The 20,790-nt window shown below is 45.7% G+C and overlaps 1 protein-coding gene across 1 annotated transcript in view; it reads left to right on the plus strand.

Moving 5' to 3' along the window:
- FBXW8 (F-box and WD repeat domain containing 8) overlaps positions 1-20,790 on the plus strand; it is a 55,678-nt gene that overhangs the window by 6,826 nt on the left and 28,062 nt on the right. The window contains exons 3-4 of the mRNA XM_027696723.1: positions 4,008-4,172; positions 4,933-5,021. Coding sequence (XP_027552524.1) covers positions 4,008-4,172; positions 4,933-5,021 — 254 coding nt within the window. The remainder of the gene's footprint in view (positions 1-4,007; positions 4,173-4,932; positions 5,022-20,790) is intronic.

A 20,790-nucleotide genomic window follows, 5' to 3' on the forward strand; every position in this document is an offset into this window, starting at 1 on the left:
TGGAGCAACCTGGGCTAGTGGAAGGTGTCCCTGCCCATGGCAGGGGGTGGCACTGGGTGGTCTTTAATGTCCCTTCCAACCCAAACCATTCCATGCTTGTGGCTGTAAAGTGAAACAATGAGCAGCTTCCATGGGAATGGCTTTGGATTCAGGACTCTTTGGCTCTCTGTGTCATCCTGGACTGAAAGTCCAGATAGTTCTAATTGAGGCCCCTGGACTCAGCAAATGAGCCTTGACTGTGTCTTTGTGTGTCTGGGGAAGAAAATAAACCCAGTGAAACAAAAATGCTTATCAGATGGAGAGGGATGAATAAACCTTCATTAGGATTTGAGCCAGTTGATTTAGATGGGATTAGAGGAAATTTAGGATTTGATGGAAGAGGTGGGGCATTTTTAGGGGGGCTGGAAAAAAAAATCTCCCACAGGCAAACTCAAATAGCAAAATCTATGTCAGCAGAAGCCTTTGAAGTCCTTCAGAACATTATTACTTGCTGAACTATAAGTTATAAAACCGTTCCTGTGTGGAGCTTGGGGGAACCCAAACTTTCTGTAGTAAAAAGATAACAGGAACACTAAAGACAAAATTAAATAGGGGACCCTCAATTTACAAACAGCTCCCTAAGATGTTGTCACTGATGGTTTTTCTGGAGTTTCTGGGCAGTGCAGATTTGGAAATAGTGATGTTTGTAGTTTGTAGTAAGAGCTTTGCACATCTCAGCCCCTCCAACACACGGTGGAAATATGGAAATATGGTAAATAAAGCCCGACCACTCTGGCTTTTGGGGCCTCACCTGAAAGTCTAAGTCAGGCAGATCTAATAAAGCTGACTTGGAGCCAAAGGCTGGTTTTAATGCAGCAGCTCACAGTGGTGCTGTAAAGTGAAATGCTTGAGCCTCTTTTATTAGTGATTTCGTGCAGCTGAGGCTCACTCAGTGGGGCTTTTACAAGGGCTTGGCATGCGAGTTTTGGGGCCGTAAGAAAAGGGCTGTGCTAGGGACTCTTTGGAAATCCAGGCTTGTAAAGCAGCAGGATTCGCTGTAATTTGATTTAAAAAAAATCAGAATAGGATAGGATCTTTATTCCCCTGGAAAGTTGAAAAGGCAGTCCAAATTTTATGTAGTTTCCCCCCCCCCTCTCCCTCCCCTTTTCTTTTGTTTTACTGCCTTTATAAAATGCTTTTAAGACCTTGAAACTTGAAAGGTCTGTCCAAATATTGTCTGTTTTGGCACACTCTGAAGGTGTGTGTTTATTTTTGATTTTTGGTTTTTAAAGCAAGGCAGGAGCTGGCCTGGTTTGGGCTGTGTTGACTCTGTGTGTGCTCGGCCTGTCCCTCACTGAACGTGTTTTGGGAGGGGGGCAGAGGTTCCAACCTGCCCCACAGCTGCTCTTCTGGTGTGTCAGCAACAAAGCTGGGTGGATTTTTGTGCTCTTTGAGCAATAAGAGATGTATTTATATTACCTTAAAATCAAATTGAGAGCGAGTTCCTCGCTAAACTCTGACGGTTTGAATTTTGGATCGTGTCTTTTTGTTGCTTTTGAACTTCCTGAGTGTGTCCCTGTAGGGACAGGAGCACTAATAAGCACTGCTTTTTTTATTCCAGGGTGATGTGATGTGTCATGCTTGAGAAGACTCAGTGCTTTTTGTGTCATTTAAAGGCATTATTATTGCCCTGTCCAGGTTGTTTTCTCTGTTCTAGGATGGAAGGGGATTGTCTGTGTCTCCCAGTTTGAGGTCTCTTGATGATTAACTGGAATATTCTTTTGCTGCACTCGGATATTCCCATTTGAGAGCTGCTCTTGTATTTAGGTATCAAATCTTAAAAACATTGGCAGGTTATTCCCTCTTTTTTTTTTTTCCATATGGAACATTTTTTTGTTTTTCTTTTCCCTGGCAGAAACAGGGCATTGCAGAGCACGGTGTCCCACTGGTTGGGGACTGCACAGTCTGCAGGAGCTTTGGGACCATGGGTGTGAGATCTTTTTGCACTTGCTGTGCCCTGAGGAGACCTGTGGGACTCAGGGTCGTGGGTTTGGGAGCTTTCTGGCCCTTAGTGCCATGATGTGGGTGTTCTGGGCAGGCTGACTAGTTCCAAACTCTGAGATTCCCTGATTTATTTGATAAACTCTGACGGTTTGAATTTTGGATCGTGTCTTCTTGTTGCTTTTGAACTTCCTGAGTGTGTCCCTGTAGGGACAGGAGCACTAATAAGCACTGCTTTTTTATTCCAGGGTGATGTGATGTGTCATGCTTGAGCAGGCTCAGTGCTTTTTGTGTCATTTAAAGGCATTATTATTGCCCTGTCCAGGTTGTTTTCTCTGTTCTAGGATGGAAGGGGATTGTCTGTGTCTCCCAGTTTGAGGTCTCTTGATGATTAACTGGAATATTTCTTTTGCTGCACTCGGATATTCCAGTTTGAGAGCTGCTCTTGTATTTAGGTATCAAATCTTAAAAACATTGGCAGGTTATTCCCCTGGGTTTTTTTTCCATATGGAACATTTTTTTTCTTTTCCCTGGAAGAAACAGGGCATTGCAGAGCACAATGTCCCACTGGTTGGGGACTGTACAACCTGCAGTTCTGGGACCATGTGTGTGAGATCTTTTTGCACTTGCTGTGCCCTGAGGAGACCTGTGGGACTCAGGGTCATGGTTTTGGGAGCTTTCTGGCCCTTAGTGCCATGATGTGGGTGTTCTGGGCAGGCTGACTAGTTCCAAACTCTGAGATTCCCTGATTTATTTGAGGCAGAGGTTGTTTTCCAACAGCTCATGGACTCGTGCAAATCTCCCAATCCAAAGGATCTGATATTTATTCCTCCCCAGATATAATTTCCTGAAGCTGTGCTTTGCATTTGAAAGCTGTGGCTTTAAGTTTGAAGCAGAGGGGGGGGTGGTAATGTGAAAATACAAAGGAGATTAATCTCATAAAATGGAGAACAAGGAATAACTCATCTCTCACCTCCTCGTGCCGTGTTGAGTCTGTGAGTGAGTCCAGAACAAATGGCAAATAAACACAAAGAGATGGTCCTGGGAGGGGTTGTGTCGGTGGCAGACCTCGATTCTTGGTGTAATCTTGGGCCTCAAATGGACATTAGATGCTTAATTGTAATTTACTAAAAATGATGTCAGTCTCAGGAGGTTGTTTGGGTCTTTTTGGAAACAGAGCACAATTAATTGCTGCTCTCACCACTCATGGCTTTCATTGGTTACCACTGTTGTTGCTTTTTTTTTTTTAAATTAAGAATTACAGGGAACAAATGCTACTTAAGTTGGCTCTTACCTCTTGAATCTTTAATTCTGAGCCCACAATTGATTGTGATGAAGCTGTTCTCTCTGGAATGGCCAGCAACTTGAGGCTGCTTCAAAAACTTAATAATTCATTCCTATTTCTGCATACTGTAATACAATAGGTTATAAATCACTAATGTCATACCCCTAATCAGGCATTGTCAGTAAGACTTTGGAGATGTGGTGGTGTGATATGAGAGGGCTTCTTAGCTCCAAATATGAAGATAATTTCATATTTTTCTCTAAGCTTGCAGTGCTGCCTTAATTGTTTTGTTGCTCCTTTTCCCTCTAAAGTTTTCCAGTGCACTGATTTTTCAGGTTGGCAGTGTGGCCACTAAACTGGTGTGTGGGGTTTTAGTGGAGTAGAAACTCAGTTGTTTCCAAAAGAACCCACAGAAAACAAGCATTTTGTTAAGGGTTTGGGGGTTTATACCCTCAGTAGCACAAAGGGTGAATAAATATATTTGTTTAGCTATGAATTTAGTCTCAGTGCAGGCCTATATCGACGTATATGTTTATATTTCTGGTGCTACATAAATAATTTTATATTAAATGTAATTTTGACTTATAAATTTATCGTAGAATCATAGAATATCTTGAGTTGGAAGGGAGCCATCAGGATCCAGTCCAGCTCCTGGCTCTACACAGGACACCCCAGGAATCCCTCCGAGCATCGTCCAAACGTGGATATGTGAGACACACGTATCAAAATTTGATTTTTTTAGGTCAGCAGGACGTGGAAAATCCTTGCAGAAGACGAAGTGTTGTGGTACAGGCTGTGCCAAGAGGAGGGATACCTGTTGGATATGAGCATCTCCGACCATTCCTGCTGGAAAGTCGCCCTCAAGAACTGCCGGGCCCGGGAGCACACCTTGAAATACAACTGGAAGGTGAGGGGGGCTTTCTTCAGTGGGATCCAGGTGCTGTAGAGAAATGGGAACCCACTTCCAGCAGGTGGGAGGGAAAAGTTGGAAATCAAGTCTCCAAGCAGTTTGTTGGGTTAGAAAGTTGACATTCCTTTAGGAAGGGGAATAACTCCATATTATTGGGGATAACTCCACGTGTCATCTACACCCAGCAATCCAACAGCCCAGGTTCTAGTCATGAAATTAATAACTGTTCATCATATTTCTATTACATATTAATTATATTTCCTGCATACATGCATGTATGCTAATATTTCTTGGATGTGGTTCCAGATTTTCTAAGGAATCTCCTCTCCTTGAGGGTATCTCAAATATGTGGTCAGGTCATAACGTGCCTCTCTCATCATCCTTTGCTCTGACACACAATCCTTGTTCTCACAGCTAAGACACCTCCTAGTACCTATTAATCACTGATACAGGGAAATAAGGAAGCAACACCTGGCACAGATGGAGGGATCAAACACTATTGTACCAAAGTTAAAAGAATTTCCCAATGTCTTCCCCCAGTGCTGCACGGAATCCTTTTGGAAGGAATATAACCGTGTGTTGCAGCTCCTTTTTGCCTGTTAGAAGGTGGAAGCTGCTGGGGGATTTCTGGGATAGAAGTGCCTTTCCTCTCAGCTGTGCTGCTGCAGCAGCAAAAGCAGAGCTCGGGGTTTTCCCCCTGGCAGATTTTGGGGGATGAAGGAGCCAGGATTTCAACCCCCTTTGTCCTCTGTGGCAGAACCGGATCGGAGCCGTGAGCCAGCTGAGGTACGAGCTGGGGAAGGTGCTCTGTGATGTCCATTCCTGGGATGGAGTTGTCATTGCTGGGTGAGTGTGAGGCTGTGGAATGCCCATTTCATCTTCACCTTTTGATATAGAATCATAGAATCATAGAATCAGCTGGGTTGGAAGGGACCTCTGAGATCATCAAGTCCAACCCTTGATCCAACCCCGCTGCAGTTGTTAGACCATGGCACTGATGCCACATCAGTCTCTTCTTAAAAACCTCCAGGGATGGAGAATCCACCACTTCCCTGGGCAGCCCATTCCAGTGGCTGATCACCCTCTCTGGAAAGAAATTCCTTCAAATATCCAACCTAAACCTCCCCTGGCACAGCTTAAGACAATGCCCTCTTGTCTTGCTGAGAGTTGCCTGGGAAAAGAGACCAACCCTCACCTGGCTCCCCCCTCCTGTCAGGGAGTTGCAGAGAGTGAGGAGGTCTCCCCTGAGCCTCCTCTTCTCCAGGCTGAGCCCCCCCAGCTCCCTCAGCCTCTCCTCACAGGACTTGTGCTCCAGTCCCTTCCCCAGCCTCGTTGCTCTCCTCTGGACCTGCTCCAGGACCTCAATGTCCTTCCTGAGCTGAGGGCCCAGAGCTGGACACAGCACTCCAGGGGTGGCCTCACCAGTGCTGAGTACAGGGGAAGAATCACTTCCTTGGACCTGTTGGCCACACTGTTCCTGAGCCAGGCCAGGATCCATTGGCCTTCTTGGCCACCTGGGCACACTCTGGCTCATGTTCAGCTTCCTGTCAATCAATCTCCTGTGCTGCTTTCAGCACGTTCAAAAGCAGCACCTGCTCGAGGCAGCAGGATGGATTTACCTGGCTGCAGTTCCTCCTGGTGAGAGACTGTCCTCAAATGCCTGATAATGATGGTTATCCTTGGATAAACTGCCCTTAAGTGTCTGATAATGTTGGTTATCTACAAATTATTTCAGCAGTGCATATTTTTATTGTACTCTTCTAAAGTTATGTCCATTATCTCTATACATGTAGTCCCTGTAAAGTGCTTTCTGATGAACTGGGTCTATTGGTTTGCTGGGGAAGCACCCAAAATGTGTTAAACATTGCCCACATCTACTGAACAACTCTCTTTTTGTTATTTTTCCCCCTAAAAGTCTCTTAATTACAAGGATATCTTGTCACAGCCCACAAAAATAACTTTAGAAGGACTTGCTGCTTTCTTCCATTGTTATTTAAAGGACAACCTGGGCAGGAAATAACCTACCCAAAAATAGGTAAACTCAAAGTTTTCTTTTCCCAATATAAAGCTTTTTCTGGACCTTGATTTAATGTTAACTATTAATTTGGTTTACACTCTTAAATACAATTTTAAGAGGCTCACAAACTCTCTTGACTGTCTAAATAGGTGTAAAGTTTAACTGTTTTCTAGTTCAGTTTTACAGGTTCAGTAATTAGTAGCCCCTCTGTAAGTCACACGAGTAATTAAAATTCATCTAGAGGCAGTCAGGGCACATTGTCCTTAACATACCAGAATTCCATATTTTATAGTAACACTTCATGTTAATACTGTGCTTCTACATTGTGGGATTAGAGAAAACCACTTGTAAAATACTATAAAATTCACAGCCTGGTTATAAGAAAGGTGCCTTGAAAACTCTCTCAGACACAGAAATGCTTTTAAGTGCTCTTGGGCAACTGAGCAGAAATCTAAACTATCAGCAGGAATGAAAGGAGCTGGTTTATTTAGAGTTTTTTTTCTTTTACTGGATGTTCTTCCACTAATTTCCCTTCTCCATTTGCAGCTCTCCCTTTCTGTTCTCTTTGCCATCCTGTTCTCTGACTGTTGATCCTCCTCCTGTGCCTTCCATGTGATGTTTTGCTGCTGTATCCATTGTGTTTGTAATCAAACAGGCAATATAGGGAAGTTAGGCAGAATAAATTACATTTCCAAAGTATTAATAAAGGTTATTAACACTTTAATATGAATACTTTAAATAACAAGGGTTATTAATCCTGCCTCTCAAAGTCAGATAGTCCATATTTTAGCTTGGTGTGTGACAGAAGTTGGGTTGAAGCTGTCTCACACACTCTTTTCATACTGGTTCCCCAGTTCCTCCAGTCTCTCGTGATTCTTTTGGTGAGTTTGCATCAGTCACATGAGGGGAGGTGGTGCCAATAAATAATTCAGGCTCCTGAAAGGTTCCTGAAAATAGGTGAGCAGGTAAGAGACCTCTGAGGGAAAAGCTGCACGTGTGTGTGCTGTAGAAAAAGCAGCCTTCATTTAAATTACTCTTCAGCAATTTCTCTTCTCTGAGAAAATGAATTCTCTTTTTAGGAAGCTGGGAGAACACGTTTGATAAAGCAACAATCAGAATTCAGCTGTTTGACTTTCCCTGGTTTAGTAAATGAAATGTTTAGAATATTACAACCCAAAAGTGATGCCCTTTGCTGTTCACTGCTTGCCCTTCGCTCTGCTCTGGTGGCTGGAGATCTCTGAAAGCCCCTCTTAATTTGATAAGTGGTAAATAGCAAATGAGAGAACTACACCTTCCAAGGACATTAGCAAATGGTGCAGAGAAAGACTTTGTTATGTGCATTTGGTAAGTATTTATGATATGTAGATTGAGGAATTCGTCGGGGTTTTGTTGTTTGGTGTATTTTATTTTTTTTAAAATCCAAACATAACCCTCCCCTTTCTCTCCCAGCTTGTAATATTGTACTTAATGGCATTGTGCTTTCAGATCTGCCATAAAAGTGTAATGAATCTGGTGATCAATAGCAAACTGTTGCGTTCTTTCAGTCCTAAACAAGTAATTTAATAGCTGAGGTTTACAGAGTCAATTCTCTTCTCAGTATAAATATCAATTATCTGTTACATTTAATGATTCTCTCTCCAGTTTCACAAACACTTCTGGGCTCAGCTTTGCACGTGAATAATCAGTGATGGCAGTGAGACTTGTCCTGGGTGTAAACTGAGCTGGTGTGTGACTTTGCAAGGCTGAGAAACTGGGGGTGCTCCTGATGTTAATCCAGCACTGGGGGGCATTTCCCGGGGTTTTCCTGAGCTGTGCCACTCAGTTTTTAGCAGGGTTTTGGATCACAGCTCCCTCAGCTGCTCCTGCTGCTCCAGCCCCTTCCCCAGCTCTGTTCCCTTCCCTGCCCACGCTCCAGCCCCTCCGTGTCCCTCTTGTCTGAGGGGCTGTGGGAGTTTGGCCTTGGCACCCAAGACCACAGCAAAGGGCTTCCCCTCCCTCCTTTTATGATCACAGGGGAAAGAAAGGGAGGGGGAAAAAAACTACTAAAAGACCGAAATAACAGAACCAAAGCAGTATGTATATATTTTACACTTATATACAGTTACAAAAACTATATACATACAAGAAAGAGAACTTCCAACACCCCGAAAAACAGATATACACAGCCAATAAAGAACTAGCAAAAATCTTAATACTTTCCTTAAGAAAGTAGAGGCCACACCACCAGATCTCTCCTCTCAAATCAGGAAGAAGCAACAGCCTCTCAAAAAAATCCCCAGGCCTGCACTCCCAGACGAGGAGCCCAGCCACAGGGAGGTTGCTTTGCTTCCTCCAACTCTGCCAGAAGAGATCTCCCCTTCAACTTCCTCCCCCCTTTCTATTTATATTTCTGCTTATGTAAAGAACAGAATGGAATATTGGGATATGGCTACTTCCTTAGTTTCGACCTGGTTGCCTAAACCAAAGTACTGCAGGGGCCCAGAGCTGCCCCCAGGGCTGGAGGTGTCTCAGCAGTGCCAGCACAGGGACAGGCCCTGCCCTGGGGCTGGGACACACCAGGGCTGGCACAGCCCAGGGGCCACTTGCCCAGCTGTCAGCCATCTCTCCAGGTCCTTGTCCACCTTGTCCAGCCATCCTTCCCCAATCCTGTAGCATTCCAAGGGTAGGACCCACCACGTCACCTTGTTGCTGTTCTGCTCCGTAACTTTCCCTGGCACTCAGGTCAGGCTGATTCCCTGGATCCTCCTTCCAGCCCATCTTCTAGGTGGGCACCACTTCCAGTCACCCAGTGAGCCAGGACTGCTGGGAAATGGTGGAAGGTGGCTCAGTGAGCTCTTTGCCAGGTCCCTCAGCACCCTTGGCTGGATCCCATCTGCTCCAGGGACCTGTCTGTGCTTCCCTTTGGATTATGGGGGCTCCATCCTGCTCCCATCCCTTTCTTCCACCTGAAAACAACTGGCCTGACTATTAAAGAACGCATCAAGTCCCTCAGCCTTTTCCTCATCCTTTGTCACATGTTCCCCCCGATGCAGTAAAGGATGGAGATTCTCCTTAGCCCTCCTTTTGTTGCTAATAGAAACATCTTTCATTGTCTTTTATGGCAGTACCCAGATTAAGTTCTAGCTGGAGAGAGTAGTTCTAGTTGGACAGAGGGGTTCCCCTGGAAAAATGCCAGGGCTGGTGTGTTTTGGGAGCCTTGGAGCAAGCCTGGAATCAGTCTGATTTGATCTGACCCTGTGCTGTGATAGACCTGACCTTGTGTTCATCGCTGTACTCCTTCAAACTCTGCTGGGAAGTGGAAGAATTTCTATTTTAGTTGCTGTAGAGCTTTTTTTCATCTTCCCAAAAGGAATTCTTACGGGTTGTGGGCAGAGTTAAACCAGTGGGATTTACAGAGGCACACCTTGTCCGAAGTGGTTCGGGAGCTCTGCTTATTAATTTCGCGAAGGAAGCAAAAGATAAACTTCACGGGATGAGCTCTCCCTTGGAAAAACGCACCTATTCCATGCGCTCTCCTGCCTTCCCGCTGCTGCCAAAGCCGGAGCCAGGAGATGGCAGAGTATCCAGGCTGGATGGAGCGGAAGGCGAGCCGGGAGGGGAAGGTGGCTGAGCGGCTCCCTTTGTGCCCGCGTTCCTGGCTGACATCAGATAATTCAATCAGGGCGGCGCGCCTTGTGTTGATCATTAAAATTTCATCCCGGCGGTTACGACGCTTGTTTTCTGGGTCAGCCCCCGAATCCCTTTTCATTTGAGCCGGCGGTGGTTGTGGTTACCTCACTCCCGATCGATGGCGCGTGTTCGCCAGCCTTTCTCGGGTTACGCGTCTCCAAGGATCCTCTGTAGAGGTTTGATGGCCCTCCTCCCCCCTCCCCGCCTTCAATTCAAATGTAGTTTCGTCTTTAAGTCGGGCCTTACTTAAAGCAATTATACGGCTGCTTGCTTGGCTTTTATAAATCACCCCTGCTGCCGAGGTTCTCTGTACCTAAAGCTGTCATTTGCTTGGCTTCTGTGCAGAATGCCTGCGTTTCTTCACTTTCTCTTAATAAAACCTGAATCTATCGGGGCTTTTTTTCATGTCCAGACAGTAAAACAGCTACTTTTTATGCCACCTTCTTTTATTCTTGGCAGTGCTGACAGCCACACCGATGGGCATTTGTAGTCAGGGGTTGGTTCCTCCTGGAGATGATCTGGGAGCATCTGGTGCTTGTTTGAACTCTTGTCATCACACAGGGGATCCCGTGGTGTGACATGGCCGGGGCATGTCGTGGCACTGTCGTGCTGTCTGTGTGAAATACCTGTTCTTGAGCCACGTGGTGAACTCGCCCTGTGCTGGTGACAACCCCCTCCCCTCGGGGCTGGCCCCCAAACCCACACCAAGCGGGCTGGGGTTTTATTGTGCACTGTGTTCACTTTGTAACGCTTGCAGAAAGGGCCCTGTGGATTTACTGCTGCTCTTGGTAGCTCTGAAAACAAACAGGGGAGGCCCAGAGCCAGAACGCCCTTCCAAAGACCCAGAAACACAAAGCTATGGGATTTTTCTTCATTTTTTTGCCTTCAGTTTTCCTAGACTGAAGAAAGAGAGGGAGACTGTGAGTGAAGAGCTGCATAAATGGAGATTTAAGGGCCACAAGCTGATTTAGCAGGTGCCATGAGGAGTCCCTCTTACAGACTGGGAGATCAGCCCTAAAGTGTAATTTCAGATGTTTTCCTCCTTCCCCACTAAGTGCTGCCTGCCTTCCTAGAGATTTTATTTTCTTGGGTTAGGTCTGGTGAGATCCATCTGCTCTGAGTGGTTTATGCCTCCATAAACCAGCAGATTAACACTTCCACCCCTTTTCAGGGTGGAGCACACCTGGCATTTCCACAGCTGAAGGAATTCCTAAATATCCTGGGTGGTTGGTAGGGGAAATCAGGTGATTTAGAGGCATTTTGACTCTCATGCTGAGAAATTTAATGCCCTGAAATGACTTTATCCGGTTGTCTTGGTTCTGGTGAGCCTCAAACAATTTGGGCCTTTCAGTTTAAGTCGTAGTGAGCAACACAGAGACATAATAAGTATCTGCTCCTCTGTGGTGGGTTCCTTTGTTCTCTTCCCTCTCCTCTTGCTCAAAGGTGACCTGCAAATGACTTTTTAAAAGCTGGCCTTGCCACTCTCTTTAGTTTTCCTAATGATGTGTGAAAAGAGCCCGAAAGGCTCGAAAACACTTTTTAAAAACTTCGTGGCAACGCTCATCTAATTTAGGTTTTTTTTTTCCTTGCTCCAGGGCTCCTGGGCTTATTCCCCAGGTATTTATTGTATTTATTATTAGCTCTTGCGTCTTAATTGGGCGTGTGCAGACCCGAGGAAACCGAAAGATTAATTAGTAATGAAAATGAATCAAAGTTAAAAACAAACTGCAAGCTTCCAGCGGCCTGAGTTAATTATTTAATTGCTTAAATTTCGCTGGGGTGGCGGCACAGCTTGGATGGGTCTCTCCCTCCCCTCCCGGTGACTGGAAGGTGTCAAACCGAGCAGGAGGTGAAAATAAATACCTTTTCCCTTCAACCTTCCCCAAACCTTTAGTGTTCTCTTCACTGTTAAAAAGGACTAAGTGTCAGAGCTGCTTTTTTTTCCCAGTCGAGTCACCTTTAGGAGGGTTGAGAGCACGGTGACATCATGAGTTCAGAGGGTCGGGTGACAGCCGGGAGGGTGTGTGAAGTGACACACGGGGGTGGCTTTTGTGTCAGCTCCTGAAAGAGGAGAGCCTTGCAGGTGAAACCAAGAGCAGAAGCCTGATACTGAGTCTTTGGGAAAGCTGCTTTTCCAGCCCGTCTGAGCAGGAAGTTGTTGGTTTACCTGTGGGGTTTGCAGGATGCAGAGGAAGATGTTGCTGCAGCGAGGTGCTCTGTGTGTCTGCCTGCCGAGTCCTGGGGTCCTGCAACCCAAAATAACACCCCAAAATACACCTACAGTACCCCCTGAGGACCCCAAAACTCAGGGCCTCCCAGGTCTGGGGGTTCTGGAATCCAAAAGGTACCGATAACACCCCAAAATACACCTCTGGGGTCCCCAAAATGCAGAGCCTCCTGGGTCTGGGGGTCCTGGAACCCAAAATGTACCAATAACACTCCAAAATTCACCTCTGGGGACCCTGAAACCCAGGGCCTCCCGGGTCTAGGGGTCCTGGAATCCAAAATGTACCAATAACACTCTAAAATGTACCCCCAGCCCCCAAAAATGTACCCCCAGGGACCCCAAAATGTACCCTTGGAGACCCCAAAACCCAGGCTCTTGTGGGTCCAGGGGTCCTGGAATCTAAAATGTACCAATAACATCCCAAAATACACCCCTGGAAACCCCAAAACCCAGGCTCTTGTGGGTCCAGGGGTCCTGGAACCACAGCACCCCAAAATGTACCCCCAGGGATCCCAAAACCCAGGGCCTCCTGAGTCTGGGGTTCCTGGAACCACAACCCCCCAGAAATGGGAACCAGAGACCCCCAAAATGTACCCACAGATCCTCAAAATGTACCGAGAGATCCCCAAAATGTACCCAGAGACCCACAAAATGAACCCCCAGCCTCCCAAAATGTACCCAGAGACCCACAAAATGTATCCAGAGATCCCCAAAACACACCTCGGGGACCCCAAAACCCAGGGCCTGCTGAGTCTGAGGGTCCTGGAACCACAATCCCCCAGAAATGGGAACCAGAGATCCCCAAAATATACTTAGAGACCCCTAAAATGTACTCCCAGCCCCTCAAAATGTACCCAGAGACCCTCAAAATGTACCCCTAGCCCTCCAAAATGTACCCAGAGATGCCTAAAATGTATCCAGAGATCCCCAAAACACACCCCGGGGACCCCAAAACCCAGGGCCTCCTGAGTCTGGGGTTCATGGAACCACAACCCCCAGAAATGGGAACCAGACACCCCCAAAATATAACCAGAGACCCTCAAAATGTACCCACAGATCCCCAAAATGTACCCAGAGATCCCAAAAACACACCCTGGGGACCCTAAAACCCAGGGCCTGCTGAGTCTGGGGGTCCTGGAACCACAACCCCTCAGAAATGGGAACCAGAGACCCTCAAAATGTACCCTCAGCCCCCTGAAATGTACCTAGAGACCCCCAGAATGTATCCCCAGCCCCCCAAAATGTACCCAGAGACCCCCAAAATGAGGATTTTCTTCTCCTGTGCCCACAGTGATATGTTTTCTTGGTAGAGCAGCTGGTTTAATTAATGCTGGTGCGAGCCATGATCTAAATGGTGGGAGATTCTTTGCCTTAAAAACAAAATTACTAGAAACACTTTGGCTTCAAGTTCTGCTTTTGTGAGCGTTCATTAAAATGTTTTGCCTGTGATCCAACCCTTTGGCTCGTTTCTGTTCCCTTGGTAGGACATTTGCATGCCCTTAAAATATAGAAGGTGAGGCAGGCAGAAGTACTTAGGGTGGTGAAATGGTAATTTTGTCAGGGATAACAATGATAAGCTGCAGGAGGGCTATACACATCCTTAAAAAAAAAAAAAAACAACACTTCTTAGAGCCATGATTTCCTAAAAAAAGGCCTTGGGAAGGAAGGTGTCAACTCTCTGCAGCTCGGCTCCTGTGAGTGGGCCCCAGATGGACGTGGGTTGATAAATTGGGAAGTCGAGTTCCCGGCAGAAGAGTCTGGGAACTGCTCACAGGGATGCTCAGAACGGGCTCCCCGCGTGTGAAATCTTTCCAGATCCATTTTGGTCCCCGTTAGTCACTTCTGTCACAGCTGCCCTCGTGTCTCCAGCAACCCAAAATAACGTTGGGATGGTATCAGGGAGATGAAATTTCCCCCTCCCCGTTCTTCTACCAGCATTAGGACTGTTTAAAACCCTGGGTTTGGTTTAACCCCATCTGGTTTTTCTCGTGTTTTCTGGTGTAACTTTCTGCTGCACCATAAATAATAAATAATAAATAATAAATATAAATAATAACATAATAAATAATAAAACCATAAAGTAGCAGAAAATGTCCTTTTTGCTGTTCCATTTGTATTTCATTTTTGGTCATTGTGTTCTATTTGTGTTCCTTTCTGGTGGGTAAAGTAGTTCTTTACTCCATCTCTGCCACTGGACTGTTTTTCCTGAATCCTACCCTTCAGGGATTCCCTTAGCCAAGCTACCTGTGGCAAAATCACTGTATCCAAATAACTGGAATGAATAACTGGATATGAGGGCAGGAAGGCTTGGGAATTTTGACCTGTATAATCCAGTTTTACTCTGGGAGGCACCTCACCCTGAGCAGTCCATCATTATCCCTCACTTCAGAACAGTATAAAAAAAAGGTCCTGCTTATATTTAATTTATATTTATATAAATATAATTGATTTATATTTATATGAATATAATTGATTTGTATTTAATGTAGCTATTTTTGGTTGTGATTGAGGCACCTCCCAGCTTTTCTTGAGGAAGAGGTGTTTTGCTATTGAACATTCTGAGTTACCACTGCCTTCACTCGAGCCTTGGAGAGAAGATGAAGCTGAGGAGCAATTTGAACCAACTTAAAGGCAGTTGGGCTTGGGTTTGCATGTTTAATTGGACCTTATTCATGAGCCTGCTGAGGGGGGCACTGGCTGGATACCTTAATTAACCACAGGAAGGGCTGCTGGGTTGCTTTTGGTGGCATCAAGATGAAAGCTCTGAGGTGCTCGTTGCAGCAAGACAATGCAAAATACTCATTATTTTACTTGCTTATCAACAGGGACCCGTTTAAACAGGGCTGGGGCTGGAGACTGTTACTTGAGCAAGATTCCTACTGACTTCAATAAAATGCATTGACATTGTAAGGACTTCATAATAAGATCTTTTGAGTATTAACAGATGGTCGCTGACTGCCTGAAACAAAGTTGTTGGGTTTTTTTTTTTTTTGGGTTTGTTGATCACCGCAGGTATCTGGAAACCGAACAGACTTTGCCTTCTGGAAAGCAAACCTGACTGTGAAACAAAGGGGTTTCTCTCTCCATCCCCCTTTTTCCCGCTGCAAATTCTTTAGAGAAAACGGGGGGGGGGAAAACACAATCTGATTTCTGAGGTGTCTCATCAGAGGGGCTCAGCCCGACGTGGGGTGGTGAGACCGGCCCTGGAAGGGTGCAGCCAACAAAACTGCCTGACACCAACATCCTGTTCCAGCAGAAACCCAGGGATGGTCCCTCTGACCTCCCGTTTGAAGTGAAATTCTGCAGTGCCAGCAGTACAGGAGCCATGAAGGAAAGCAGTTTGTCTTTGCTGCTGCCATGGACCGAATGAGCAGAGCCTCGACTGTTTGGAAAATGTTCCCGTTAACAGTTTTTCTTTTGTGTATTTGTCAGTTTATGTATTAGTTGCAGTTGTACTTTGCACAAACACTAATTAGACAGCCATCAACACTCAGGGCCAAAGGCTTCCTAACAATGCAACTGTGATAGCAGTGTCTTAATTGGTTGAGTATAATTGTCATTAGGCAACGATAAAGACATCTGGGGCTCTGGAGAGAGATCAGCCTCCCCCTCCTCCTCTTCCCCAGATTCGTTCTGGCTTGTGCCATCCAACACAGTTGAGCTTTTTCAGATGAGATCCTGTGTTTTGACCAGTTTCCTGATGTTTTTCTCCTTATGAAATCGTCTGCCTCTTCAGCACCACTTCATTAGAGCCGTGCCCAGCCTCCCTCCCTGCTCCCTCCCACATGTGCTCCACACTCCACCACCTGCTTCCCGGGGACAGCAGCAGCTTTTAACCCCCAGCTCCTTCTGCTTCCACTCACAGGAGAGGGCACGGGGAAAATGTTCATCTCATTGTGGCATTACTGCCAGGAAAAAGTAGTCAAAATGCTTTTGATTAGTCAGGAGGTATTTTTATTGTAGTTCATTTGTAGATAACACACGAATTTAATTCTTTCCCCGTTTCTCTCTGCCATGTGCATTTCATCTAGGGTTGCTCCATCCCAGCAAGGTTTTTATGCATGTCTGTAAAGCTTAAGCTGAATTTCCAGGCTAATTTTGACAGCTATAGACATATCTGTCCAGAATTACAGCGCTGGCTTGTTCTTGAGGAGGAGTATATTTAGAAAAATATAACTCTTGTCTTTCTCATTTGTATAGACTGAAATATTCCAAAGAACAGGGGCAAAGGGGAGCGTGAGTCCCTCAGAGAAGCTGAGTTATTTGTGTGGAGAGTCTCTGTTGAACATCAGAGAGGGGTGATTGTGCCTGTGAGGAGGACAAAGACCCAGAGCTGAGCACCAGGCGTGGCGTGGATGGAACACCGGGGAAGGGGGATCAGGAGAGGGGGGATTTGGGGTTGGAAGCAAAACAGTCTTCTTGTTGCTCCCTGTTGTGCTCAGGAGAGCAAGATGTGGAACAGCCTTCGAAATGAAGTAAAGCAGGTGTGATCTCTTATGTTGGGTTATTTTAGGTTTTGGGGTTGGTTTGTTGGGTTTTCTCTGTGCAAGTGTCTTATGTGAGATATTGAAGTATTTACCTGCCACTGCAATAATCATCTCATTGCACCTATCAGGGGGAAAACACAGCAGCTGAATGCTGTTGGTATCAGAGCAAATAGTGTATTCATTGTTGGATTAAACAGGAAGGGAGTTTTGTGTTGTTTGGGGTTTTTTTTTTTCACTCCAGCAGAGAGCTAAGTGGGCATTTCATCACCATCCTGGTAGAAAAATCAGTAACTGAATGGGTTTGGAGTACTGTGCGTGTTCTTGGGCAGAAGACTTGCATCTGTGGTTATTTCATTGAGTAATCCAAATGAATTTTTCAGGGCAAAATGTAAAAGTTGTGATAGAAATTAATAGAAATCCTGCAATTATCTAGAAACAGGCTCTGTGAAGTACAACGTGTTCTTCTCCCCAGCCATCTACACTGACAGGGCAGATTTGCCAATTATCTGCCACAGAGCAGCCTTTTTATTTATTTTTTTTTATTTTTACAGCAAGGCAATGCTTTAATAGTTTAAAAGCCTTTTGTTGTGGTTACAAATTGAAAGTGTGCTGCTCTTTACAGCAGCATTAAAAGCTGGGGGAGTTGAACCATCAGATTTTCTTAGTTCTGAACTGGATTCACCTGGGTTTGAAAACGTTCCAGGTCAGTGCTGGTCCAGTCCCAGTGTGTGCTGGAAAGGGGCACGTGGGGGGATGGTTTGTGTCTCCCATTTTCCCAGCACTGGTCCCCTGCCCAGTCCCAGATCTCCACTTGTGTTTCCAGCATGGTCTTGTGACACCCCTCCAAATCCTTGAGGGACTGGTTGGCTGGGAAGGGTGGGAATGGTGGTGGTGAGTGGGAAATGGGGTAAGAGGGATGCAGGAAGGATGGGGCAGAGAAGGTTTAGTCCTGAGGAACACAGAGCACTTGTCCTGTGCTGGAACTGCTGGGATTGCTGGACAGACACCTGAAGATAGGTTTGGGTGCTTGCAGGGTTCTCCTGGCACAGACAGTGCTCCCTGTTCTCTGCCACAACAACTCGAGGGAGCACCATGTCCAGGACCATGTTATGGTTTATTCTACAGCATCTGAAGCCCCTGGAGCACCCCTGGGTGCTGGGACAAGCACAGACAGTGCTCCCTGTTCTCTGCCATGGCAGAAACGGAGGTAGCACCATGTGCAGGATCCTGTCATGGATTGTTCTGCAGCATCTGAACCCCCTGGAGCACCCCTGGGTGCTGGGACAAGCTCGTGTGTTCACAGGGCCTGGCTACAGGTGGGAGAGCAGAGTGGTTTCATGGGTCAGAAGTGAGAGCTCTTCAGCACGTGCTGATCCATCATGGGACACAAAGGGAGTGAGGATGAGGGGGCTGCAGGGTGGGCTGATGCAGAGCCCCCCGAGCAGAGCCAGGTCCCAGCAGCAGCACGTCAGAATTTGGGTCAAATTGATGTCAAACTGCTGGTCAGAAGCGTTTGGTTCTGTTCCAGTTTGAGCTCAGCTTAGAGATGGTTCTTCGTGAACAAAGAACGGTTCAAAACTAAGTTTTGACGCAGCTGAATTTCTAAGAGAAAATCAATTGAGGCATTTACCGTGGTGCTGTGGTGTTGGATCTTTAATCCCAGAATTGCAACGTTATTTTTTGTGCGTGGTAGAGCATCCTGAGCCCTGGATCCCTTGTGATCTGTGCTGTGTAGGGAACCCAGATGGAGTGAGCTCAGAGGATTATCCAGCCCTGTGCCTCTCCTCTATTCCTGTCATTGTTTTCTCCATCTCAGTCTTTCTTTTATTAAAAAAAAATATATATATATATATATCCCTTGACTGGACTATGTGAGAGCTACACTAGGAGGAGATGCTGTTCTTCCTTATTTATTTCAGGATGACAACAAATATTCTGTCAGTTCTGTCAATTCTACCAGTATTTTATGTCTCCCTCGAAATTCACTTCTCAGGGTCACTTAGGGACAAGAGAATTTTGGCTTCCCTTGGGAATAATCTGCTGCTCTTGGCATTTAGGAGAAGCTTGAAAACACGACCCCAACCAACCCCTAACATAAGGAAACGAAAATCGGCTCAAAATTAAAATGCTTCCAGAATGTCTTGTGTGCCTCATGTTGAAGGGGACTGCAGCAGATCCGTGCAGTTCCCTGTCCCATTGTGTTTTATCTCCCAAATTTAAATTGGAACGAGCCCTTTCCAGTTTTGCAGACTGAAGATATTTATTGTGAACGGATCCGGACTCGCTTGTCCGATCCCACATTTTGCTTTGGGGAAGCTTCTTTCTTGATCTGTCCTTTTTTTGAAGTGGTGCTGCTGTAAATTGGAAAGGAAAGCAGGATTTTGCAGGAGGAGGAAAAGGGAGAAGGGCTGTCCCACCCTGTTCTCTCGTTTCCTTGTCTTGCCCTGTAAAGCCCCAAAGAGGCACCAGGTGACAAGGACACTGTTCCCCTCCCATCCTGGGCAGTGCAGAGGATTAATGTGCATCTCTGTCTCTCTCTGCCTGACAGGCTTCACCTCCCCCTTGGGCACTTTAATTAGTTGTATAAATTGGAGCATTTTCACCCGGAGCTGTTGGGAGTGACCTGATCCAAAGCACCCGGATCCAGAGAGTGGCCCTGCCCAGGGAACTGGGTACCTGAGTGCAAGCCCAGCACCCTCTAAACCTTTATGAACCACTTTCCTTCCTCTCCTGTGTAAATAACTTTGATTTTCCTTATAAACCCAGGACAGCCATTCCTAACCACCAGACCTTGGAGGTTTGTAAGAATCATTCTTTTCTAATACTTTTCCCCCCAAAAGTCAGGATGTAACAACAAGTCTGACAGAGGAGGAATCACCTTTGATTTTCCAAAAGAATCCAGGTATCAGCTGTGGCAGAGAAAGAGTGAGCCTTTGACAGTGTTGTCACAGTTCTGTCAAAACTGATCTAAGTAATTATTGAACTGTTTCAAATGGCTGTTGAACTGTGGTCTTTGACCAGTTCTAGAAGCAACTTCTCCTCTGCTTTGCCTGCAGTGTTTTTTTTTCCTTTAATAATATGTTGTGTGGGCTTAGGTGGCCCAGAGCAGTCAATCTCTTGCTTGCTGAACATCCATTCATTTGGATATATTCAATTTTATCTGAGGAGTTTCATTCTTTTTTGTCTTCTCATTGACAAACTGATGCTAAACTACAGTTTTTGTGATATTTTGGTGAGCCTTCTGCGAAGATAAAAGCCTCAATTTTAAAGACAACACTTAGTTGAATTAATTAATTAGTCTTCAGAGACGTAGGTAAATCTGCTCTGTTGCTGAGGAATTAAGAAATTTCTTCTATAAAGAGCAGTAGGTTGGGTGGGTGCTTGTATGTCCATGGATAAATGCCCTGATTCAACAGCCTTTCCCTGGCACCACCACAATCACAAATCTTTAAGGACTGAAAAGAAACAGTTTGAAGTTTTGCCATGATGTAATTTGGGCTCGTTACTGATCACCTTTTCTTCTGCTGAGCCCTCTCTCCTTGCATGTTAATATTGATAGTTGATAACCTGTGGTAGCTCTGTTGCGTGGGTCTTGTAGCTCCAATTTACCTCTCTTGGTAGACTTTGTGCCACACTCAATAAAAGGGAATAAAATGAGCAAAGTTGATGGGCTTGTTCACAGGGGATTAGTCCAGGAGCTGTAAATGGTGTTGGAAGACACCTTTTGTTTCTTCCTCCCTTCTCCTGCAGCTCCTCTCCTTTCTGCTGAGCCCTCTCTCCTTGCATGTTAATATTGAGTTGATAACCTGTGATAGCTCAGTTGTGTGGGTCTTGTAGCTCCAATTTACCTGTCTTGGTAGACTTGGTGCCACATTCAATAAATGGAATAAAATGAGCAAAAGTGGGTGGATTTGTACACAAAGGGAGTGACCAGGGGGAGGATCAGTCCAGGAGCTGTAAATGGTGTTGGGTTTTAACACACTTTTTGTTTCTTCCTCCCTTCTCCTGCAGCTCTTCTCCTTTCTGCTGAGCCCTCTTTCAGTGCATGTTAATATTGAGTTGGTAACTTGTGGTAGCTCAGTTGGGTGGCTCTTACAGCTCCAATTAACCTGTCTTGGTAGCCTTGGTGCCACATTCAATAAAAGGGAAGAAAATGTGCAAAGTTGATGGGCTTGTTCACAGGGGATCAGTCTGGGAGCTGTAAATGGTGTTGGG

This window comes from Neopelma chrysocephalum, unplaced genomic scaffold (assembly GCF_003984885.1).
Source record: "Neopelma chrysocephalum unplaced genomic scaffold, ASM398488v2 Primary Assembly neopelma1_116, whole genome shotgun sequence".
Taxonomy (NCBI): domain Eukaryota; kingdom Metazoa; phylum Chordata; class Aves; order Passeriformes; family Pipridae; genus Neopelma; species Neopelma chrysocephalum.